At 41.6% G+C, this 26,146-nt stretch overlaps 1 protein-coding gene and 1 long non-coding RNA gene across 2 annotated transcripts in view; one reads left to right on the top strand and one right to left on the bottom strand.

Annotated features, from left to right (window-relative positions):
- Positions 1 to 26,146, top strand: part of snx29 (sorting nexin 29) — a 173,164-nt gene that overhangs the window by 117,497 nt on the left and 29,521 nt on the right. Inside the window, exon 19 of the mRNA XM_032501504.1 lies at positions 25,487 to 25,627. Coding sequence (XP_032357395.1) covers positions 25,487 to 25,627 — 141 coding nt within the window. The remainder of the gene's footprint in view (positions 1 to 25,486; positions 25,628 to 26,146) is intronic.
- LOC116670869 (uncharacterized) lies at positions 30 to 21,466 on the bottom strand. The gene is made up of 3 exons (XR_004327144.1): positions 21,455 to 21,466; positions 15,442 to 15,447; positions 30 to 429 (listed from the first exon to the last, which is right to left on the bottom strand). It is a non-coding gene; the product is annotated as an uncharacterized LOC116670869 (long non-coding RNA).

The raw sequence follows: 26,146 nt of genomic DNA on the forward strand, positions 1-26,146 counted from the left end.
TCGACCTAAAAAAACCTTGGCATGTTTCTAAAGGCCGTTTTATGCTTCTGCGTCGAATCGTCGCCTACCCCCACAGACCCCTCTGCGTCTATGCCGGATCTCTACACCGTAGCCTGATGTGCACCTCTCGAGAAATGTAACCACACAGTGCGGCGACGCACATCACTCGGCCGTGGCTTGGTAGCGTTGCATGTCGCCCGACTCATTTCCTGGTTCTCCTTCTCTATAAACAACATGAAATCAAGGAGAGGATGCACTTTTCCTGCTACAGATTTTCCACCTCGGTCAGAAAGCACAGAGGAGACACTTTGTTACCCTCACTATGACTCTAAAGTCAGTACTCGCGCCGAAGCTAATCGCCGCCACTATCTCACTTCTCCCTCTACCACACACACACACACACACGCCGGCTCAACGCACACACCAGGCCTCTTACATAGGCTACGGCGAAAGCTCTGCATGGAACCTCCTCAGAAGCATAAAACGGCCTTCAGAAGAGATGAAACCCGTGTAAATATTGGAGTCGTATTTGAAAGACTGAGACAGCTTAGAGCCCAAAAGGAACCAAAGTAGGCTAATTTACTCCTGAACAGGTGAGCATCTTCAGGCTAATTCATCACGGCTACTAGGGACGGGTGTGTTATGTCATTCCAACCTTTGTGCACTCACATTGAATTTAATTAAGTAACGTTGCTCAAGTTATTTACTCGCAAAACAATTGAGACACAGCCGGTGAAGTGATCCCAACTGGTCACGCCATAACGTTACCGGAGGATCAGGCAAGCGGGCCACGGCTGTTTACACCGTGTAGCCTGTTCAGCGCCCGTAGCTGACAAACAGTAAGTCATTTTAAGACAAGAAAGGGTGACTGTAAATCGTAAACTGAACATGCCCCGTTCACATGAACAGAAAATTGAGTTGCCTTTATCTTTTCATGGCAACCCTCCATAGAGATTTATCAGCCTACTACTAACAGCAACAGTAAAAAAAAATGGTTTACTCTGTTATTATGGCTAAACTTTATAATTAATCTGCAGTTTATATGCATATATCCGAATCGTGAGTGTTGATCCATACAGAGTACGGACCACGGATAAACAATGGTCCATTACACCATTATTACTTGCTTTTGGTATATGTCGGAGAAATGTTACCCTGAGGACATAGAAGCTGATGCAGACAATCACAGCGATCAATTTGTTTGACTTAAACCCAACAATAGAGGGATGGAGTTACAAGTTCATTAAGCCAAGGAGCGAGGGAACTAATGAGCAAGCTGTAAAATAATTCAACAATAAAGTTTGCATTAATACCTCATCATTAGTGTTCAGTAGCATTGTTGCTCTCAGGCGCCTTTGTTCCCCACTCAGCTGTTCAAGTGATCAAACAGAACATTTTGCTGGTACAGGTCAAATCTGTTTTTAGCCATGTTGGCTGTGCGGCTCAAAGGAATGGCAGTGTTTGTCTCTCAGGACACCACTTTGGTCCAGACTGAAATATATGAACATCTATTTGATGTGATTGGGTGCAGATGTCTGTATTGCCCAGAAGATAAATGCTAATCAGGTCATTGTTTTCACTTATCCAGGGAAATATCACAAAAATTTAATAGACTGTTTACTGCAACAATGGTCTTGGTTGGACTTGGACCCGGTGAGCAGAAGGAACTTGTTTTGGTGGAACATGTGAACATTCAAAAGTTGTTTTTGCTGTGAGAAAACTCATATTGGACACATAATCTAGCTAGCATAAATACACAAACGAAGACAAAAACACCAACACAAAGAGAGAGTCATAGGCTATAGCCGAGTGTGCCTTGCCTTTGGTACCTTGACAAATAGTGACTGCATTTCCCACCACAGTTTGCGCCACTTCTAACTTGTGATCAAGTCTTAACAGAACTAATGGCATTTACGCCAATGATAAAAGCCCTGCTCCAGTTGTGCCAGGCACCCATCTAAGAAAGGTGTGTTGGGAACTGACTTCGAGAGCGACTCAACAAACCAAATCGCTGCTCCTTGTTGTATCTGTCAAGTTATCGAGCAAAGTAGACAACGACTGCTCATTCCCTCTGTGACTGTTTTACTGTGTCTATCACGTTAACAAGGTGTTACCCCCCCCCCGCCAGTGGGACAGAAACACCGACACACACACACTGTCCCAGGGTTCGGCTTTGTGATACAGAAAGAAAAACACACATAGACAGACTGACTGTGACGCTGACACACATACATACAGTACATACACACACACACACACACACACACATTGTGCTGTTGTCTGCCAGGAGGTACAGCTGTAACGTTATTCAGGGGAAATTGTATGGGACACTGGGAAGAGACAGTTGACAATTCCTCAGCCCTAACTGATAGTCGGGACTGCTGCCTACCGAGCTCAGCCCGGCTCACCTTATACATAATAGATGTAAATTCGCAATTCGGAGCTCAAGCTGAGAGCTGTCTGACACCTTTTTGTGTGAATCCGGACAGGACAAAAGCATGACAATGACAAATGAGCTGCATTGTTTTAATCCCTCTCGTTCCTGTCACTTACGTCTTCAGACCCACTCGCACGGAGTGTTCCGTGTTCTTTATTGAAAAGCAGGCACTCGGATGAATATACTCTATGTCTATGGGCTTTTCTCAACACGTGATTAAATGGTGTGGAATTTTCTGGCATCGGTGGTGGGGAAATGCTCATGGGGAAGGCAGCTTGCTTTCAAATTGTAGCACAGTGTTGGGGAAAGTGGCATGTTCCCTGCAGTTTTGTGAGCTTGTTCATGCAGGAGGACTTGGAGGTGGGTGCATCAGAATAGGGGATTCATTACAGACTGATGTGGTCAACTAGCCCCAATTTTTGCCTCTCATGTATTACCATTACATTTGTGTAATAGAGGTAAGCATCAGGCTTTTCAGGGAAACTTAAAGGGACACTTTGCCAATTTTCAACCAGTTTAATATCATAACAAAGCAGGTAGTATGTGTGAATGATCTATGGTAAACTCTCCTGCATATTCCCAGCACACAGATCTCACAGCTCAAATCCACCCGCTTTTCGCTGGCTCTGGGGCTGCTGGAACTACTGATTGTACTTCCGCAAGGACAGGGAAGATTTTAGAGGCGGATCGTGAGAGAGAGAGAGAGCTGCCCCTCTTATTCTCAAACTGAGACCAAACTCAGATTAAACTGTAAAACTAGCAGTGAGGATCACATACAAACCGAGGTTTTGTTACTGTATTGCCTACTTCTCGGCTCCAATGTTTTCCAAAGTATTTGCGTCTTTCTACTGCTTAGACAGCCCAGTTTAATAAGAAGGTCATCTTCCCAGCAATTAAATATATATTTTTTTTAATCAATGTTATCATTTTGGTCATTTCCAGAATCTTCACCTGCTGTGTGATAATTAGGATTTAAATTCAATTTTAGATTGATGTCTTTCTCCATTCATGCCTCTTTTTTATAACCAAAAATGTTCGGGCTCACTTTGTGAATCAAAATTTAAACATTTATTAGTAGTTATATTGGTATATTTTTATATTTTTATACAAAATAACATTACTATTTTGTTTACAAAAAGAACAGGGTTATATGTCATTTGCAGCTACCTGGATAAGGAAATCATCCAGACCGAGTTTAAAAATGCCTGGAAATACCTTCAGAGCCGCAGGGAGAACAATTATTTTTCAGAAAATGGGATGCCTAACTCTGTGATTTCAATATAATGGTATTACATGAGAGGCACCAACTGGGACTCATCTCCAACTTTCAAATTACCTATAAACAATAAAAGAAACCAACGTCTTCTTGAGGGTTAATAATGTTTTACCTGAGGAAATCCCACACTTCAAATGAATTTGATATGATAACAGCTCGGGTAACGGTGTGTGGAACACGTTGAATGTGCATATATCTGCCGTGCTTTGGGCAATAATCAGTGTCCACCTGCAGTTTGACTTTCTTGGATTGACTCCCCGGCATCAAACCTGAACATTTTCCATGTGTTGCACCGATTTAGCCTATTTTCTACCTCTCAACAGCGGTCTGTGAGACTGCTGTCCAGCCCTGGAGCTGGAACAAAGCGCAGCCCATCTGTTGTATTGGATACTTCCCTTATCAGAGCTATATTCGTCTAATGGCTCCCTATGGAAAATGCTCTTTGTTCTTAGACAGGCTAATGGATGGCCAAGGTTACCGGAGTCATTGTTGCTAAGGTGAGGTTGTTGTGTTGATCGAACACTGAGCCAAAAGTCTTAAAGACCAGAGAGTATCATGAGGAGAAGGCAGGGCTTGCTTTAAAATACCTTCAAGCGGTGGGTGCATAGGCTTATTTTGCTCAGTGGTTTTCCCTTTCTCACACTGTCTCTCGCACACGTACGCATGCACGCACGCACACACACACAGTCATACACATATGCTAGCAAAATTGAACCAATGATGAGAGCAATGAGCCATAACCAAAGCTAGAGAGGGTTTCAGGAGAGTGAATGGGATTTTAGAAGCTGGAGCCTAAGTTAGGTCACAGCAACCTTGTGGGTGAAAAGAACGAACGTCTCTGCTGCTGCTAAACTCACCCAGAGAGGAGCAAAGGCTGATCTCACCACCTCTCACATCGTGTGTCCCTTAATGTCTGCTTCTTGCTTTTTTCTCTCTGCCTCCCTGCTTCATCCCTCCTTCTCTTTGCCCTTCTTTTTCAGCCCCCCTTTCCATCTCCCTCCCTCTGCCAGACTGTAAAGCTTTTTTTTGGTGGCACTAAAACTGCTTCTAGTCCATTTGCTCTCTTTGCAATTTTTTCAGAGTTCCACTTTCCTCTCCAAGCTTTCTGAAATGACTTCCATCTTTAGACGGACAGAGATGGATCACGAGAGATCAGTCGGGCTTTTGCTCTTTGTGGCACGCCGTGCCTTCGGGCCTCCATCGCTCCATCCCTCCTTATGTCTCGTTTCCCCTCCTAAACTCATGAGAGAATTATACCGGCCGCGGCAAGTCAGTGTCTCCCTCCCACACAATACCACCAGTAGAGCCGAGGGAAAGAAACGTTGTTTGCACACCGTCAATGAACACAAGGAAGGACTCATCTGATTTTAATGATTTTCATTACCTGTGGATTTTAGGCCTGCAGTGTGCTCTCAAAAAAGCATCAATCAGGAACTGATGAGGAACTCTTATTTATTTTTTTAAAGTAATTAGTTGCTGGCATTTGTATGTGATCAGGATCTTTGGGCATGTGGAGCGTGCAGTAATCCATTTAGCTAAAACTCGTGTACAGAAAAAATTAGGACTTTGAAAGAGAGAGAGAATTAATGGAGAGGTTTTTGAATCTAAACAAGCAAAAGGAGTTGGTTGGTCTGTGCTCCAGACTGAAATACTTTAGCATCTGTTGGATGGATTGCCATAACATTTGGTACGGACATCCATGGTGCAAACAGGATGAATACTGAGTACTTTTGGGTAGGCATGGGTCTCGAGACCCGGTTCTATTAAGGTCCCAGTTCCAAATTTCTCAAAACCCGAAAATCAATAAGGTCTAGTGGATCATACAATGTTATGTGTTAAAGTTAATATGTGCGCGAACCGGAAAAAATCATTTAGGAGCACAGTACGTAAAAACTGTAAGTAAACACTTCCCTCCACACAGGAAATAATTCAAAACATAGTCGGCCTGGCTACCGAGAGGTCGCTTAGTCAGCTCGTTAACCCTATGAGCCCGAGCATGTCATATATCTGGGTCTTTGTGCAGTACATTCAAACTGTTACATCCAAGATTGATACACTTTATGTCCCCAATTTATGAATTTTCGGTCGTTTATCGCTGCTCGCTTTTAAGCTATCCTCCATTTTGCTTTTTGTATGATGTTCAGGGAGACCATTCTGACCAATCAAAAGCTTTTTTTTAATGTCTTATCAACCAATAGAAGGCTGGTCTGTAATTGCAGATGAAACCAAGGGAAGAATAGTTAGATACGACCAGACGTTTTCAAAAATACTTGAGAAGAAATCAAACAGTCACAGACTCCCAGTTTTTGCAATAGGAGTAATAATACAGTAGTTCTGTTAAGATTAAGACTTTGTGATCTTGTCTTTCCACCAAATAATAGAAAAGTATCTAATGGTATTGATAAAGACTCGGAGAGTTAAGCAGTCTAGAAACTAATATCAATATCAATATCCCAGATGATGTATTTTACTAATTTTGGTGATCTTTAACTTTTCCTCTTGCGCCACCATGACGTTGACTTTTTTTTTTTTTAAATAACTTACAGCTGTTTGAATGGATTGCTGTGTTATTTGGGAAATACATTTATATCTCCCTCAGGATCAATTGTTTTAACTTTGATGATACTAACTTTCTATCTAGCTATCCAATGATTTGGTTTAGGACCACGTACTATCACAATTATTGACATTCCCTACAGCCTCAGCAGTACTTTCTGTAAGCACACATTAGCAAATGACATGCTAAACTAAGATGGCAAACATTATCAACATTACGCCAACATGTTAGAGTTGTCATTGCATACATGCTTGCATGCTAACGCTTCAGCACGGTACAGCCTCGCAGAGTCAGTAATGTGGCTGTAGACATAAGGGCCTTGCACACCGAAAACCATAACTACAACCAAGAAAAAAGATGCGAGCATCCACACTGATGAGTGATAGAGTTCTGGAAATAGTTGTGCCGTGCATGCTCCAGATGTGTCGGTGCCCCAAAATGGATGTCTTGGTTAATAATTATACCAAAAACACTTCACTCCTGATGGGAGGGAAAGCCTGATCGCATCCTAGATGTCCTTTTTCTTGATAGTGTTTTTATAAACACTGTTTGTTTCATGTTTGTTTTTAACCTCAGTGATGGGTCTCTCGCCACATATCTGCAATGTGTGACATGTTGAACGTGATGCCCTGTAAATTGGGATGGATTTTGGTTGGCTATTAGTGTTTTTTTGTCGTTCATCAAATGACTCTGAAAGGGATCCCAACGCTATCTTGTTCGCCACTGTCGTTGTAGTTGTGATGCGACTACCCACTTGAGTTAGAATGATTTTTAAAACGAAATATTCAGAGTGTGACAATGGAGACAGTTAAACTTGAAGTCCTGGGATTCTCTAAAGTTCAGCTCATGTTCAAATACAACACAACAGACTTACTCTGAATCATGCTATTTGGCTCAAGGTAGTTAACATTTTTCTTGTCAGACACTCAGTGTGCCTGCTGAGAAAGTGACTGCTGTGCTGCTGTCTGATGGAAGCTTTCAGGTCGTTGATTACTAGGTGTCATGCCTGTGGTGTCGCAGCAGCGGGGGGGATATACTCTTTATACAGCGACTGACACCGTCGAGCAATGATAAAGTTTTGTTTGCTAACAAAGAAGACACAAATAATAGTTGTAATTACTTGTTGACTTATCCGTACTTGTACATCTCGTCTCATTGGGCTTCTGAATAATTTCACAAGTTGCATGTATTGTGTGAACTCCTGATAAATGCAGTTTTGTCTAATGAACTAGTGCGTCGCTAGTCTATATCCATAAACATTGCCCCTGGGAAATCCGCCTGACTTCACTCATTTCACCTTCCGCTTCCTTCGTGTTGCCATTTTAAACTCCGGTGGCTTTATGAGGACTATGGATAACTGCTCCTCAGATCTCTGCAGGGTAAATCCAGACAGCTAGCTACCTATACCGGAAACGCTGAGGAGGAACGTCTGGCAAAGCAAGGCTAGGGCGTCACTAACCTTCACACATCAGATTACACCAAAAGAGGGAAAAGCTGATATACAAGAGGCTTTAAAAGGCCTGAAAGGTGACTGCTTCACTGCTCCAAACATACACAGGGATGTTAGGGCAGCTTTAAAGTGGAAAGATAAGTGACCTTCATCTTTTTCTTTGTAAGGACTCAGCTGGCATTGGCGCTAAATTGTATTGGTCCAACAAACTCATTGGGTTTACTGCCTCTTTCATGGATTTAGCCCCTCATCATCATCCATCTCTCAACCTCTCTCCCCTCCTACTTTCCTTTCCTTTATTATGTGTCTCTTGTTTTGTTATCTTATCAATCAGTCTTGTACTTTTTTTCCCTATCCTATCTTTCATCTTTGGGCTCTCTTTGGTCAATCTTCTCCCAGTCATTTGGTGTTTCCCTGTTTGATGAGTTCCAGGGCAGAAAAGGGCAGTGTGACAATAATGAATCACAATTTGTGTTCACACCACTTCCCAGATGAGACAAAGACGAACACTTCTCGGATGTATTTTATCCATGGAGGATGAAAATGAGGGTCTGTTGTGTGCAAAGACCTATTTTGTTCAAATCTGCATGTACTTGTCCATCCATCCATCCGTCCATCCATCCGTCCATCCATCCATCCATCCATCCACGCACACACAAACGCCATCTAAGTACCAAGCACAAATGGAATGCAGTGTGAATGTACATTAGAAAACGCAGCATGCCAATGTTGAGAAATAGCACCTCGGATCCACAACTCACTGACTGTTTTACATATACAGTACATTTGATAGATAGAAGTGCATACATTCTAAATGAGCAATTCTCTTTGATCAGCAAAAACTGAGCCTATATGTTTCCAAACTAAGTCAGGGGCTCACTGGAAACTTCTCACTGTTTTACAACCCAAACAATGATTTTTTTTCCTGAACCTTCAGTTACTTCAGTAACATTAGTTTTGTTTGATTTCACAATGGGACTCTCCCCCAAAATAGTGACGCCAAGGGTCCTGACCGAGCTAATGGCAACCTTTACTAATAGAATAAATGATAATGGCTTTCTGAACCTACTACTAGGTGTAGCAGGCCCCTTCTAACCCATATCAGTGAGACTAATAACCAATGATAACATCCATTGAATGGAGCGATAATATTCAAAACGGGTTCACCCTCTATCTGTCCTTTACATTTTTGTTCTATTCCCGTAGAACTAGAAATCCCGTAGAAATAAAAGATACTGTTCGTAAAAATGTGCTTGTGTCCGCTGCATTTTTTTAAAAGCACCTCTCTATCACCTTTTCTGCATATACGCTTGTCTTCACGCATGCTACAGTACCTTTAACCAAAGCTGTTTGTGTACTCTGAAAGAAAGAGAATCATAGAGGGTCCCAATTAATATCAGTTGCATAAACCATCTTTACTATGCACTGTGTGAAACCACATAAATCAGACACTCAATGAATAATTGAGACATCCTCTTTGACACTCTCAGATATGTGCACCGCTGCCTGCAAAATGCTGCCCTACCCGTAGAGAAATGCAATGTCGGAAATGTGCTGGCACCTTTAATTTCTATATTAGCCATTGGGTATGGCCTGGTTAGTCTGCGAGACTTGTGACTGCCGAGGCGGTTAGCTTCATTCCGGACCTGCTCACTGTGACTCGCTCTGATTATCCAGAGGCTCAGAACACATAGGGATGGGCTACTTTAGCTATGCAGATGAGATAATACATCCATATGTATTAATGTGAACTTTGAGTGTGTGCCGTTAGCTGTGTGCCGACATTGCATTCAAAGACAGATAGATTTTTCCAATGTGGGTTATGCTGATGATTTTGTGTGTGTGTGTGTGTGTGTGTGTGTGTGTGTGTGTGTGTGTGTGTGGGTGTGTGTGTGGTGTGTGTGTGTGTGTGTGTGTGTGTGTGTGTGTGTGTGTGTGTGTGTGTGTGTGTGTGTGTGTGTGTGTGTGTGTGTGTGTGTGTGTGTGTTGTCATGCACATACAGGAATCTGGGGTGTGTGAGTGTGTATGCACATGTGAGTGATTATGGTTATTTAATGGTTGGTTGGTGACGAGGGAGAAAACTATTATGTTGATGATGGTGATGATGAATGTTTTACAATGATGATGATAATTACAATCGTTGTCTTGGTCTTACATCCATCAGTCAAGTATTAAACACCCTCGGGAAGACACAGAAGCTGCTTTTAACTGCTGCACGCTGCAGTACGGGCACCACATCAACTTTAGTCATTTCCATTACATTTCCATTTCAGGGTTTGAGTCAGTACTCTTATCCAGAGCGATTCACAATGGGGAGGTTGTGGTTCGGTGTCTTGTTAGACATAGATGTTTATGGGCAACGGTTAAATTGGGATTTGCTATGTGGGTTTCCTGGGGGGGGGGGGGGGGGTCCGGGGTAGCCTATTTCCTCCCCCGGATTTTCTTTAAAAAAATAAACCGTTAATTGGCACTTTCTGGAGAGTTTTGTGCAATGAAATGGAGAAATCGAGTCTTACATGTTATGTGCCAAACTATAAGCTTAAGAGCCTGTACTTTGTGTTGTTGTTGTTGTTGTAGTGTCAACAGGTATTAAGGGCATTTACATTACTGTTAATAAGTCATCACTTAATCACACATTTTATAACCTTGTTATGATATAAGAAGTGACCCATACAATGCTCCAAACATAATGGGCCACATGACGAGACTTACGTTTCTGGTTAATTTATTTATTTCAATTTTTTTCTATGAGTAAAGCGAGGGAGAGTATTCTGTGTTTTCATCTGTGTTACATTTCTCAGATTATTACATTACTGTACTTAAATTTCCTTATAAATTCTCAACATAGTGTTGTGGGTAGAGAGCTAATAAAATAAGGAGCTAGTTTAATTTCTGCTGACAATAGTCATGGATTAACACTATCCATGTAAGCAGGTGTATATGTATGGATAAATGGGTTTAAAGTGATTATGTTATTTTTATATGAGCCCAGCAAACTCTTTGGTCAATCAACTTCAATATGATACTGTTTTCCCATATGGCCTTCAATGATTTTAATTATGATGGAGAAGATGTAAAACTAGGTCAACTAGTGACAAGATCAACACAAACATTCAAAACACTAGACTAGAATCTGGAGTTGTGTTATCTGATATTACTAATCATTTTCCAATTGGATTATTTCTAGAACTTGCTACTAAGATTAAATTACCCCGGCCAAAAACAAAAAATAAAGTACTAAATCAGAGAACCCTGTAACAACTGAGCGGAAGCTTACAGGCCAAAACATGGGAAGCAGTCTATGACTGCAATGATCCTGACATTGCATATGACAACCTAATAAATGAGTTCACAAACTCTATTTGTTGTACCATCCCAGAGAAGAATGCCGTATGCAGTGCAACACTGTCACAACCCCCTGGCTTACAAAGGGTATCTTAAAATCTGTCACGCATAATAACAAACTTTACAAACATTACTTCAAAAACCCAAGCGCTATGAACAAGGATATACACTACTTATAGGAATAAACATCCACATAAGTAAAAGTAACCACTATAAATACCTCATACAAGCATCACAGGCTTACCGAATATAATGTCTTTCATAATGCCTGCATGATATTCCAGGTCATTCATAGGTTAAATTACCAACTGTGTGGGCTTGTTCCAGTCAGTTGTTTCCTGTACACTTATGACACAAGGGAAAAGCACCTAATCGCTGACAAAAAACGACGGATATAGTGTACGAGCCTGAGTGTAGTTTGTAGGAGACCGCAGATTTGGAACGAGCTTGAGGACAACTTTAAATTGTTGCATTCGGTCTCCATCTTCAAGTAAAGTCTCAAGGAAAAAATTCTCATAACATATGATTGTTGATTATTCCGTAAGTGCGGAACGGCACTGGAGGTTGGATCTAAAGACAACAAACACGGAAAAAATAAGATTAAGTGATTTAATGAGTGTACAGTAATTGTGCTGGTGGCAAAGGGGGGGTGCGTTGAGGAGATCCAGTGGTGAGTGGTGGGTGCAGGAGACTTACAGAAGTAGGTCCAGAATCCCGAAGCACAGGGACAAACCAGGAACACAAAATTCTGGCAGGAAAAAGAATGACGACAAACCAACTCGAGACACAGACTAAATACACATGGTAATGAGGGTAGTAACAAGGGACAGGTGAGACACATCAGTTCAGGGCAGACAACCAAAAAGGCCAGGAAATACAATGCGGGAAGTAAAAAACAAAAAAAAAGACATGAGACAGGAGACAAGACACTACAAAGTAAAAAAAGAAAACTGAAGAATAAAACACACACAAGGATAGAACTAGGAAATCAAAGCAACAGAGCGAACACGGGTAAAACATAACCATGAACACACAACAGGGAACAGGAACACACAGGGAATTAATTGACAAAAAAAACTGAAAAAACTCTGAAAACCACAACCACAACATCACTTTGATGATAGGTGCTACCGATTGTTTCATCATGCCAAATCCTTTTGTCTGCAAATCTGGATTTGAACCTCGCTTCGCACATGGCAAAGACCAACCGAGCTGCACGGTCTAATGAAGGTGTCTCTGACGGTGAAGTCCTGCTGTGTCACTTTATCAGCAAGCTGCCCTCCAATAAAAACTTCAAAGGCGCGTTGTTAGCGGGTGGAAATGGGATATGAGAGCAGGAGTGGGAACTTATGCTCGGCCCTCCAGGGTGGCAGAATCAAGATGCGCCTGGTGACAGTGGTGTCCCTTTGAGTCAGGAAGCCAGTGTGATGATCTCTGCTTTAGCCTCCAGACATGTGATTAGATATTGGGCTGTCAGTCGGACCATTTAGTTTGTGTCTCTAATTGTCTGCCTCTCCCTCTCATGCTTCATTTTCCCCACCGATCCGTGTTCCTCTTCCCCTCTTCTTTATTTCACTCTCATCTACTATCCTCCACTCCCCACCCTTACCCTCAATCATTTGCTCACTGGCTTCCTTGCTATGCTCAAAGCCAATTTTCTAGGACTTGTCCGTGACTCATTCAGTCATGATAAGAGGCCAGAGAGAAAGAGTCTCCTTATAGTTTTTAGAGTAGAGACAGAGTTTTTAGTCAAGTGTTGGAGGGGGATCACACAAAGAGAAGGAGTGGGAAGGGAGGGAGGGAGGGAGTTGACAGCAAAAGGGTGTGGGAGATGAGAACTGAATAAAGGAAGCAATTGCGATAAAAGACGGAGATAAGAGCTGTGGTTTGTCCTGTTTTCCTCCTGCTGCGACGTCAGGCAGTTTTTCCAAGGTAGCCTCCAACTTAGAAGTCGAGCGCTCAAATCTGGTTACCACCCGCCGGTCTTAAAGAACTTGTGCTGAGTCCTCAAGTGATAAAAAGCTTACTGTGTCTGGGGTATTGATGACTGTTCTGTATGAGGAAGAGAAAAAAATAAGTTTTTTTTTTCTTCTTCCAATGTCTACAAAGCCATATGGCCACAGGGGGGGATTCTTTGTCCAGCATTCTCAGGAACGGTAACGTGCTGACTATGTCAAAGACTCTACTCTAAATGTCTTCCCTCTTTTCTGTGGAGTAGGGGCAGTGCCCGTCCAGAACGGGCTGATTGTGTGGCCCTTTGGTCATGCTGCTTGCAGGTTTCTGAAGAACCGCTCATTCAAACAACTTCACACTCAGCACTGCGCTTCCTCGGCTCTTGAGCAACACGCCTGCCATGACGTAAATGAATAGTTGAGTAGAATAGAATATATGCGTCATTTGCTAACAACTTGCAGGTTGGGGCAAGGCTATTTCAGGGAACAAAAGCATTCAATTTAAAATTTATATCGCTGATGCTTGAAAAGTTTGAGTTTGCCATGTGTAGTCCATATCTACGACTTACCACTTCTGGGATTGCTCCCTTGCTGCCGGAAATTCCGCCAGATGTCCTTATTTTGGGACCAATGTCCGTTACCTTCTGCTAACTCTTCCTCAGATCTCTGCAGGGTAAATCCAGACCGCTAGCTAGACTATCTGTCCAATCTGAGTTTTCTGTTGCACGACTAAAACAGCTTTTGACCGTACGCGTTCCACCAAAACAACCTTCCCGAAGCTGTTTTGCAGCGGCACCGTGGCTCTGCCCGGTGCATAGTGCCGCCCAAGACGATCGTGATTGGTTAAAAGAAATACCAATAAACCAGAGCACGTTTTTCTCCCATCCCTAAAGGCTGTGTGGACTGGCCAGACCCTCCGTAGCGCTGTGGCAATGCGAGACTAGCTAAAATGTAACGTCTGCTGGCTCTCCGCTCTCTCTTTCTTCATCTCTTGTATTCTCTGCATGTATTCATTCTGATATGTTCTCTGTTTGTGGTCAGTGTTTAGAACTAGGATTACCTGAGTTGGCATCCTTTTTCCATGAGGGTTTGCATGATTTTGCCTCCCATATGCATTTAGAACAACACATCTGATAAAGCATTCTGATTAGGCGGCAGTCTGCTAACCAGCACTATTCTTTTGAACAAAACTCTCTCTTTCAAAAGCACCAATATGCACTCAGGGATCGGTAGCAGGCGCGCCGTTGTCTGGCGAGATTTGTAGAGTGTGATGTGACATTTTCTTCAATTCAAAGAGAAAAATATAAAACAGAATATTATTATTATAATAAGCCCCGTTCCCATTTACTTTTTTTTTGTTTTGTTTTGTTTTTACAGGGCTGTAGGAAGAGCTTGAGTAGTCATAAGATGTCTGGAAATATGTTACTCTCTTTCAGTTAGGAAATACCAGCTGCTCCTTTTTTCATATTTTACAGACTAATGGATGCAACACAAAAGCGATCTATTGATGTGTGAGCCACATATTCACAATATACAGGTGATGGCATAACTATAACTATAACTAAAATATGTTTCCTTCTATTCTATAGTTAAAAGCCCATTGGAGTTACTCCTCATTTGCCACCGACTTCTTCTTCCTTGTGTGTTTTCTTATGGTGGGAGAACAACTCAGCGGTAAGGTAATTGCTGAGGCAGATTTGAGAGGTCGTCTTCTTTCCTCTGCATTTAATAGCTCACCTCTTCCTCATAAAGCTCCGGCGACCTCCCTGGAGCAGAGACAGAGGGTGTAGGACGCACTAAAGGTGAATACCTTTGTTTTATGTGCCAAAATAAATCTCATCCCTTATCGGTGGACAGGGAGTAGTTTTATATTCTCGCCAGCACCCTGCTAGTACCAGCTCTACTCGGCTCGACTCGGCCACGGCGCCCCGTCCTACGTTTTCCATTGCAGATGCTTGCATAGCAGGAAACCTCCGTAACGTGACACACACACACACACACACACACACACACACACACACACACACACACACACACACACACACACACACACACACACACACACACACACACACACACACACACACACACACAACGTTGAAGGTGTGTTGCTGTGGCTGTTTGCCACAGCCAGAAGACATTTAGTTTCAAAAGAAGCTGGAGGCAGCAAAAAAAAAACAGCGCTAGCTAAAATATTTCAAAAAATGGAGGGGGGTTTCAGGACACCCCCACCAGTCACTAGCAATGATGACGCAGTGAATAGTGATGATTCTCTCTCAGTAGTCTGCAGGTTTTCACGTCACCTTTTGGTATGGCCTCAGCTCGCTTGGTACCTCGACTGAGGTGGAACTAAAAAAAAGTACTTGCAGCAGGTACCATGTAATGGAAAAACGCCATACAAATCAAGTTAATCAAAAGTATACACTAGTCTTTTGGTGTAGCAGCTTTGTAGCTTTCACTCACTTCCACTGAGCAACAGAACAATGGAGTTTGGATTATTTTGGTTGTTTAATTTCTTTGTGAAGTGTCGTTAATATTCCCATTTAATTCAAAGCAAATTATTTAAAAGCAAGCACACTCACCCATCCACACACCTTCTCCTCTTTACTTTTCCTTTTGTTTCCGCACTTGCATCAATTTTTTTTAACTGTAGCTGCCCCTTGTCTTGAATGTCTTCCCATTCCTCCTCCTTCTCCTCCTGCTGCTGCATCCACTCCTCACAGTGATTTCTCTCTAAAATAAACACTTTTTCTCAAACACTTTTTTTTACTGCAGTCAAGGTAGTAATCACCCTCTCTGCTTTTACCTCATTGTAGAGTTTCTCCTTTTCCTCTAATGCCTTTTTTACCCAATTATTTCTTTTTTTTTAAACCCCCTATTGACATGAAGAGTTTTCATTTCTAAGGATGATGTGTTGATTTAATATGTTTATGAGAGATATGACAGGAAATGAGATTAACATTAGCCGTGTTGGAAACAGTTCCCTCATTCACTCACTCACTACTCCCTACATAGTGTTTATTAAATAGGGAACTATATAGGGAATGACCAAACGAGACACTACACTGAAAAGACATCGTTGCGTGACTTGCGTCTGTCGCTGCGCCGGTTACGGGCGTGAAGGAAGCGGGCGCGCCCGGCATCATGTAAACAAACCCAAACAAAAATACTTCTAATACGTCCCTGAAACCAACTGAGCACGCAGGAGGAGAGTAAAAGGTTGTAAATATGCTCAGCTTTCGTGGTTGCTTCCGCTTCTTCTTTTCCCCCGGGTAAAAACGGCCGCGCTGCTTTGGGGTATTCAAGAGTTAAATGTAGGGTACATTGTAGGTACAGTCAAATCAGCTGTGCATTGTGGGTGTTTTATAGTGGACTGTATAGTGAATGAAATTACCCGTGCAGAATTCAAACACCTCTACAAAATGACAAACACACTACATATAGTGCACTATTTCTGTGATAGGGAACGGTTTTGAAGTCATGATTGTTTTTTTAGCGTAAACTAACTTTGGGTAATGTTTCTGTTCATCCATGTTCGCTGGTTTTACTCCTGTCTATTCCCAACCAAGATCAAGAATCTCCAGCCAGTCAGCAGCTCTGTGGGGCTGTCCTCAAAGGGCTTTAAGCTAAATGCTATTGTCAGTACGCTGTATGAAAGTGTTACGTTTAGCAGGTCTAATGTTTACCACGGTTTCCATTTTAGTTTAGAGGGGTTAGCTTGCTAACTAGCACAATCTTCTAAGCCCAGCAATGGGTAAGGGAAATTAGCGGGTATTGGGTTAGACTAGGCTGCTAGCATGGCTAAAAAGTACAATACTTGCCTGGATGAGGGGTTGCAGGCCCAAAACATACATTCATGTCTTTACTTTGCACTGGTCCTTTGCTATGTCCTCTATCTATCTATCTATGCTGTATATCTACAACTCTAAATGGACTCTATTTTCTGCCTAATTGGGCACATGTTTTGGTCGACAATGATCTGTGAAGAGGGGGTGGGATGACATGAGGCTCTGCTGCCTTTGCTTTGGTTTGACCCAGTCTCTTCTTTTGCCCCCTCCATTCCTCTCTGTCACTAACAACACACACTTCTAAAGACCTCCCAATACCTCTTATGTCTTTCTGGCGCTCCTTTATTGGGGGCTTGGAGAAAGCGAGGGGATGACACGTAGTAAAGGGCCGCAGGTCGGATTCGAACCCTGGCCGCAGCAAAGGACTCAGCCCACACGGGGCGCACACTCTACTAGGTGAGCTAGAGGCCGCCCCTCCCAAAATCTTTTCTAACTCATCATTATTTTTTTCACGGGATCATATCAAAGCTTTACGTTGAAAATGTTGCTAATAAAAAAAAAGAGAGAAAAAGGAAAAGAAAACCCATTAATTTCCTTCTGCACTTTGTTGTAGTCTTTCTGTTGTTCCTTTCTTTGTCGCTGTCTTCTGGTCTGATTAACACCTTTAGCCAGCATGGCATTTTAAAGTCAACCGGGACATCATGAAACGGTGCGGAAGCCAATGGATTTAGTTTCGTTCGTCACATCCAAATGAGCAAGCGGTCTCTCTGCGTGGGTCTCCTGTGGTGCTGGAAATGGGTTTGCGTTGATGAGTTGTTGTTTTTTTTTTTACCTCCGTGTGGGAACTCCAACAGTACTCCTGGCTGTCAGATGGGGGGACAGCAGACCAGGGTCTTCTCAGAGAGATACAGCAGGGAGAGAGAGAGAGAGAGACATCATTATCAGCTGCACTTTCTGCATTTCTCAGCTGTGGCTCACGACTACTCCCAGTTCCACCTGCTTGTTGGAATACCCCCAGGCTGAAGATCCACTTAAATGTCAAGCAAAGAAAAAGCTGCAATTATCCGTACTCTCAGACGTCCCGTGTCAGATCTTTATTTCTGTCGTTTTTTCTCCTCATGAAGCTGTTGTACTGTGCCTGTTACCCGGGCGAAGGCCACGGAAATGGAGGTTTGGGTTTCCTTAATGTGTGCAGTTTGAAAGTTCAGCTTGTTGTGGCTTTCTCCAGTACCTGGTGCTGGAAGTGAATGGTGCTGCTTTGTGGATGCGTTTATGTAGACCTCAGACCAGCTTCCCGTGCTGAGGCGTCTTTTAATGAGGATCTTAATGCATAAGTTAAAGCAGGCTGGGAAAACACAGACCACAAGTTTTATGATAGTGTCACTATTCAGACGTAGTTAATTTGATAACCGCCATAGGACATCGGTTGATGAAGTGAATTATCACTCCCTGGAAAGACATTTACAAAAGATGACATGTAATACACAGTCCCACAACAGTGGAACCGATTATTATTATTTTTTCATTTGGCCATTTTATATTGTCTTTAATTTCGACGGTCTTTATTGTTTCTGTGTCACACAGTGTGTATTGAGCCTCGGCTAGAAGTGAGAGTCCTGTTCTCGCTTTACGGCGTTCCGTCTTAAACGTCAGCACTGATCTGTGGGAATGAGTCCAACTTATGAAATCAAGAGAGCATCTAAAAAAAAAAAGAAACAGAAAACAATTAACACTTAATAACACGAGAGGTTTGTTTCTGCGAGGAAGTTGTTTTTTAAATAACATAAGGATATCAGATTTTTTTTTAGGGGCTATAGAAAATAATGACAGCTCAATTCAAAGGTGCTTATTTGTTACATTTTGTGTTGCAGTTTGGAGTTTTGATAGAGTGATTGGGTCTCATTCAAGAGCTTCGTAGGAACCGGTTTATTCCTAAGTGGCACATTCAAGTAATTTAAGATTCGTCACTCAGACTTTTCTTTGATGTACGAATGAAATTCATGAGAATTCAGACCTGTTGTAAGGGTCACGTTCTTATATAATAATCACATAATCTGATTGAACTTGAAGTTTAGTGATGACAGACATAACCCAAAGCAAAATAAACAATGCAATGCTATTGGCGTTGTTAGGCATGGCAATTTAAAGGCAGCCGTTCAGTAGTTCTTGAGATAATTCTCTCACTCAGATTTCTGCTCTTTATGCAGTTTGCTGTCCAGAGAGATCATCACCTTCTTCATAATATTCTCTCGTCCATCTCCACGACCATCGCATCCCTCTTACCGCCTCTCATTGAAGTTATCGACCAACCACTTTGCTTTAGTGAGATGCTTTTTAACATCTAACTTCATATCAAACAGTTCCTTCTTTACTTCTGTCACTGAATTATTGATTTCAACCGACACCTAACCTGGTGTTATGTTCCCATTACTGCACAAGCATATTGAGCAATTTGTCCTGGGAATGAACGCTGATTGTAAGAATAAGGATGAGAATGCCAAAACGTTCCTACATGAGGCCCATGCTGTTGTTAAGCATATGTTACAGTGTATACATTTGAACTGCTAAATCTTGTGACGAGGTATCCTGTATTTCCGGGCCCATTTGGTCTGATTCCTTTTACATAACAGTGGAGATAACTTCTCTCCAGCGAAGGCAAGAAAAAAGTTTGATGCACAGCGGGGAATGTCATCCAGAAATGTCAACAGTAAACAAACAGTGTTGATGTCTCCTCAGACTCAATGAAGTTCTGTACCATAGCGTGAGAAATCCATCTGCAAGAGGCAGAGACAGCTTTCTGCTCCTACATTAGGCTCAGTAGACGAAAGTGCAATGTGGTGACTGTGTAAGGCATGTCGTGTTACAGTATGCCTAAGGAGCAGCCCTTTTCTTGACCTTTCGTTCTGCTACAATACAACCTGGAGCTGAATGCAGGGAGTTTGTCCCTGACGTAAGTGAGTCAATTTTTGGGTCAAAAGTAGGTTTACCAAAGAAGTAAATTACAGCACTTCCCTACTAAAGAAAAAAACCTCTCTATGCATCATAAATTGCTGATACTTCAGTACCCAAAAGCTGGATTTTCCTTCTTATATTGAGGTTATATTTTCATCAAACGTATTATTATGTTATTTTTCTCAATCATTTCATAAGCCATTTCAATGCCAACAATAGGACTGTGTCCATCACAGTGGAGCTTTCAACGACAGCCAAAACCCATCAACCCTTCCTCCGTGAGGTCCCAGTGAACCCTGATTAGAGGCCCTACCCCTGTTTGTAGACGGCTTTTTTTTATTGGAGATATCAAAGCGCCAGTGCTCGAATATTCACAGATGATTGATGTTGCCAAAATTTTTGTCGGAGATAATGAAAGACTATTTGTGATTAGTCAGAAGGAAAGAGAGGTGTGTGTGTGTGTGTGTGTGTGTGGGGCCATAAATAAGTATGCCGATGAGACGGCGTCAAGTGGATTAAGCTCGCTCTGCTAATACCGCCATATGTGTGGAGCCATTGGATGTCTGAGGAACTGCAGAGACTATGGGACTGATTCTATCGTCACGTCTTTGCTAATGCAGCTCCTAGTGTGTTTTCAGACCCAAGACACTATATGTGGCTGTAGAACATTTCATACAATACATAAGGACATTTGCACCCACTGCTGTCTGGTCCTTGCATGAATTTGTTTGCAAAGGTACCATACATACATACATACATACATACATTCATACGTCTATGTAGCTAGTTATTTGTCATGCTCGTCAGGGCTTTATGTTCAGTAGGGTTTTTCAGCTCTATATGGAATATTTGGAAGCACCAACCTTGTTTTCAGCATGGGAACACAGCACATCATGAAAATGTCTAGCTCTCAACTTACTTACTTATCCTGCAGTGATTACACAGCGTTGCCTTCACTTTGACATCGACGTGGCATGTTTTTACAGAGATGGCGCGATTAAGGCATGTATGCAATCATTTTAGATGTGTGGAAATTCAGCGCTCCAAATTTTGTGTTTTGCACACTTCCATACGACATTATGAAGGTGACTCAGATATGCTTCTGCGGGTCGGACCCAAAGTGCTGAGATGACAAGTCTCCAGTCCATTAGCGGCCTTGTCTGCTCCCATCTCGTCAACCACTACTGTCATTTACCAGATCCGCGTGTACCTTTCGGTGCAGCTGCTGCTCTTCATACAAGTTACTGTGTTTCAGGTTTTTCAAAAGTCCGACACTAGGGCTAAATCATTCGGCTTTACATCACCGAGTAGTGAATGAATACATATTATTATATTATATAAACCAAAGTGGTTTATGGTAAATTACAGATCATATTAAACGAATAAATCTTTTCTTTGTTTCCCAATGCTTTAGAGGCAAAAGTCGCCAAACTATACACATTATATTTAAACAACCACTCCATTTTGTCGTTTAGTACATTGGTAGACAAAAACATTTCTGAATTTTGAATAGACACACATTTAAGATGTATATTTTCACACAACTTAATACAATATAGACAATGCAAAGAAAATGGGATTCATTCTCAACTTCTCCTAATTCACATAAGTCGCACAACCCTTTATCTTCTTGGATGTTTCTAAAACTTTTATGGTAAGGGGAAACCCTCTGACTCCTCGATAAGTTTGCTGTAACATAAACTTCAGGACATTAATAAAAGTAAATGGATTTTATTCATATAGTGCGTTTTGCAACACTCAAAGACACTTTACAGAGTTTTTAAAAGGAAACACACATACCACAGAAAAAATTACATTTTTGATTTGAATATTATTAGTTTGTACTTTTGGTTGTAGTAGTTTTCATTCAGGATGTACGTATTCATACCACTTCATAAAAATCGTATTACCTTTATTCTACAATTCTGTGATTATACTGTCGAAAACGTAAGTGTTATTTGACAAAGACACAAAGAAACCTTCTTTCTCACCTCCCACATACTCAGATGTCCATTTAAATGATGGTACATGCTTTTAGATCGTTCTATCCATCTATACTGTGAAGTGTCATTTTCACGTATCTTTTTATAACATTAACTGTGTCTAGACACGTCTGTCAGCGAGACTTTAGGACAGCTAATAACAAAGCCTCAGCTGTCAGTCTTCTCCTAATGGCTGTCCAAAAATGTCACATTTCTTCATGTTCGCCATGTAACCTAGACTGCACAGTAGCATGCGTGCCGACAAAACATCAAGAAAAAAAAGAACCGTTGCCTTGAAAACATTCTTTAAAATAAAAACTGTCATTATCCACTTGGTCCAGTGTCCGTCACAATGGGTTTGACATAAACACAACATAAGGTTCTTGGACTGAAGCTCTGACAGTGTATGTGCACCTCTGAAAACCTCTAACCCTAACCCTTTAAGAGGGGTGCCTTAGAGCCAAATAATGCCACAGACCCAGATTCTTCATGCATTTCATAAATATCATGACATGTAGAATAGTTACTTCTTTTAGGAGCCACGCTAGCAGCGTGGATCTATGGACAACATTATTGGTCTATCAGTAGATGGTAGGTGGACTGAAATATCTCGACAACTGTGTGATGGATTGCTATGAAATTTCATATAGACATGCATGGTCCAGAGAGGACTTCTCTGGAAGGACCTAAGGATCCTCTTAGGGCTGGGCGATATACCAATATTATGTTGATGGCATGTTAAGAGACTGGATCTTGTGTAGATTTTGAATATCTGAAATTGTTTTATGGCAAGTGTTGACTTTTCCTGGATTTAAAGGCTGCATTACAGTAAAGTGATGTAACTGTCTGAACTCACCAGACTGTTCCAGCTGTTCTATCACAGCATTTGCCTTTAACCATGTAGTAATTATATTCACACTTTTAATAAATATTTATCAAAAATCTAATTTAAAGAAACTATTTTGTTAAAGCACCAATAGGCAACCCTACAATATTGTTGCAATATCGGCATCAAGGTATTTGGTCAAAACCAGCGTGAAATCAGATTTTTAGGAGGCAGAAGCTCCATACTGCACAGGAGGCTTTTGAGAGATTTGTTAATATGAAAGAAAAGAAAGACGAGGAGGACAATGCTGAACATGAGGAGGATCAATCAACTGATGAGTAGGAACATGATGGCCGCATGCTGCTTTTTCCTCTGAAGGAGCCCCCACATTGCCTGCTGCAGAAATGGAAGATGAGTATGAACTGAAGGAAATTGATGAACTTGATGATGAGGTAGAACCTAAAGCTGATATAGAAGAAGTATCAGATGGGCTGCAGTGCATCTATTATGAGGAAGATGAAGAATCAACGGATGAGGTAGAATCTAAAGCTGAAATAGTGGAAGTGTCAGAAGTCGAGGACTGCATCTATTATGATGAAGATGAAGAATCAACTGATGAGAAAGAATCAGTGAGGAAGAGGACCCAGCTACAATAGAAGAATATTTCCAGTCAAAGGATGAAACATTGGCGCCTGAATAGCTCAGTTGGCTTAGCGGGCGTCCATATATGGAGGTTTACTCCTGGACGCAGCGGGCCAGGGTTTGACTGCGACATTGGGCCCTTTGCTGCATGTCATTCCCCCCTCTCTCCCCTTTCATGTCTTCCGCTGTCCTGTCAATAAAGGCCTAAAAATGCCCAAAAAATAATCTTAAACAAAGTAAAAAAGGACAAAACATTGATCTGGTCTTCCATTCCTCCCAGTGACGGACAATGCATGTTGACAGCAGAGAGAGAAACAAGCCACCATGGTCTCCAGTTGATGACTTAGGTCCACTTGACCTGGCTTATTGGCCTGCAATTTCAAATTAAATAAAAAAATGGTGTTAATGTGTTTGAATGAAGTTGTTATTAAAGGCTTAATACAGAATTAGGTGAAGCATCCACTAAATATTATTTAAATACCAGTAAAACTAGATGGGGTCATTTTGACCCCAGAGGACAAACAGGTGTGATTATGGGCTTTAATTTAAAAAATTCAAACAAAAAAAAAATAGCATCCTTACTAAACTTTGACATACTGTATACCACTCTGTGATAAGTCAAATAGTCAAAATAATATTAGGTCAAAAAGAATTCCTAGTTTCATTTTATTTTTTACTCGTAATAAGGGTATACCTTTATGTAAACAAGGTCTATTGGCTCTAAATTTCAAAACAAAGGGAACGATGTGTAGTAGTGGGTGGAACTGAAGTAAGATTAAAGGTGTAACACAGAATTGATTGACAATTTATACTGTGTACTTAAAATAACAGTCAAACCAGGTGGGGTGATTTGGACCCCAGAGGACAAAAGGTGTACAGCATTTGGGAGGACATTACGAGGGTTAGGGGGTGGCTGTGGCTCAGTGGTAGAGCGGTCGCCTGCGATCCCTGCCCCTGCGGTTCCATGTCAAAGGGCAAGACACTCAACCCAGAGTTGCCCCTGATGCTACAAATCGGAGTGTGAATGTGTGTGAGTGTTCATCTGATGAGCAGGTGGCACCTTGTCCGGCAGCCTCTGTCACAGTGTGTGAATGTGTGTGAATGTGCTATGTGAAGCGCTTTGAGTAGTCGTTAAAACCAGAAAAGCGCTATAGAAAAACAGTCCATTTACAAATGAAAAGTTATGTTAAAGATGACTATCGATGTATAGTTGAAGACCTCTTAAAGGCGGCATCAAATCCATTCTTGTTTCTTGACTTTATGTGTGTAACATCTTGCTGATGATGACCGAGCAGGAGGTAGAAAACATGCATTTCAACATCATGGCACTGATGTTTCTTTTATTTCACTTTTTGATTTGCCTGGTGGGGGGGGGAGCTTTGTATAGGTACATTTGGTCGATTTTTAAATCAATTTCTGCTTTCATGTACCTCAGTTAAGTATTTTTTGGTGTTGGGCATTTTTTAAAATGAATTCTGAAAAGGCTTTCTGCTTCTCTTTTGTCTCTGTGTATTCCCTGGTCTCTACTCTGAAAATGGAACGCATCTCTCACTCTTTTTTTCTTCCTCTCTTTCTGGTAATAGGCTCATCTCTCCTCCTCTCTCTGCTCCCACTATCTTTCGCGAGTCTGAATAAAGCAGCTAATGGTGCATGGAAATGGTGGCACCACCGTCACACCTATAGGCAGACTCTTTCTCTGTTATGTGTTGCAGTGTGTAAGGCTGAGAGGAAGTCATTCTTACACCCATCTCATTCATTTATTGTAAGGCCCGGTAAGAGCTTAGTGACAAATGTGTCAACTGCAAAGAAAAGATAAAAGGCTATTAGCCAAGAGTGTGCTACTGTTTTTCTTTCTTCTCTATCTTTTACAATATTTGAAAACTCATAGTTTTTCAGTTTGACTCTCCAGTTTATTATTTTTTACATTTATACTTATTTAATATCCTATATATACTTGTACTGATTTAATTGAATTGCAGTCTTTTGCAATTTTAGTTTGTTGACAGATACTTTACCAAAACAAAGTTAGAGACCTTTTTTTTTTTTTACTCAGTAACAGACGTGATTTCAAATGTATCAAAGTACAAGACTTCAAACTAAACGTGCTTATGGAAAAGTAAAAATACAGATTTTAAGAACTACTTTGAAAAGTAAAAGTACAAAAAAACTACTTGAGTAAAAGTAATTGTAAGGCATTACTTTCCTCCATGCTGCTGATGATGCAATAATAATGATGATTGATTGTGATGATGATAATGTGTCGTGTCTTACCTCTCAGGTCTACATCCGTATCCTGGACAACGAATGGAATGTGTACAGGCGTTACGCTGAGTTCAGGGAGCTTCACAACCACCTCAAGTCCCAGTTCCCACAGGTGGACACCTTCAGCTTCCCACCCAAGAAAGCCATAGGGAACAAGGTGAGCTGTTACTGGGACTGTTTGGGCCTTTCTCTGGGACTCCACCTCATCAGTTCATCATGGACAAAATATGCAAACTGTAAACATGTTTACAGAACGTTTTTGTTCAGCGGCCTGGGACATCGTAGCTATGGTTACAGTCCATAACTCAGTGACCTGGAATCTGTGCTTCAATGAATGACGGCTACGTTAGCGGCAGCTGTGCGCTCGTGTGTCTGTGTGAACGTGATATGTGAAAATCTGTGAAAATGTTGGAATCGAGTTTTGTTGATTCGGGCATTCTTTCAATAAGCAAGTGGAATGGATTTGATATTGAAGCACTGACGTAGCATCCTGAGTGGACAGACTGGGTAATAATGGGCCGAGGGGTCTAAACTTATCATTTTAAAAAGTCATATAATGGCATTGATGCCCATGACCATTTCTCTGCCAGCACTTTATCACTCTTCCTCCATTTGCTGACACATGCACACACACGCACACACACGCACACACACACACACACACACACACACACAC

The sequence above is a fragment of the Etheostoma spectabile genome, chromosome 21, assembly GCF_008692095.1.
Source record: "Etheostoma spectabile isolate EspeVRDwgs_2016 chromosome 21, UIUC_Espe_1.0, whole genome shotgun sequence".
Lineage (NCBI taxonomy): Eukaryota > Metazoa > Chordata > Actinopteri > Perciformes > Percidae > Etheostoma > Etheostoma spectabile.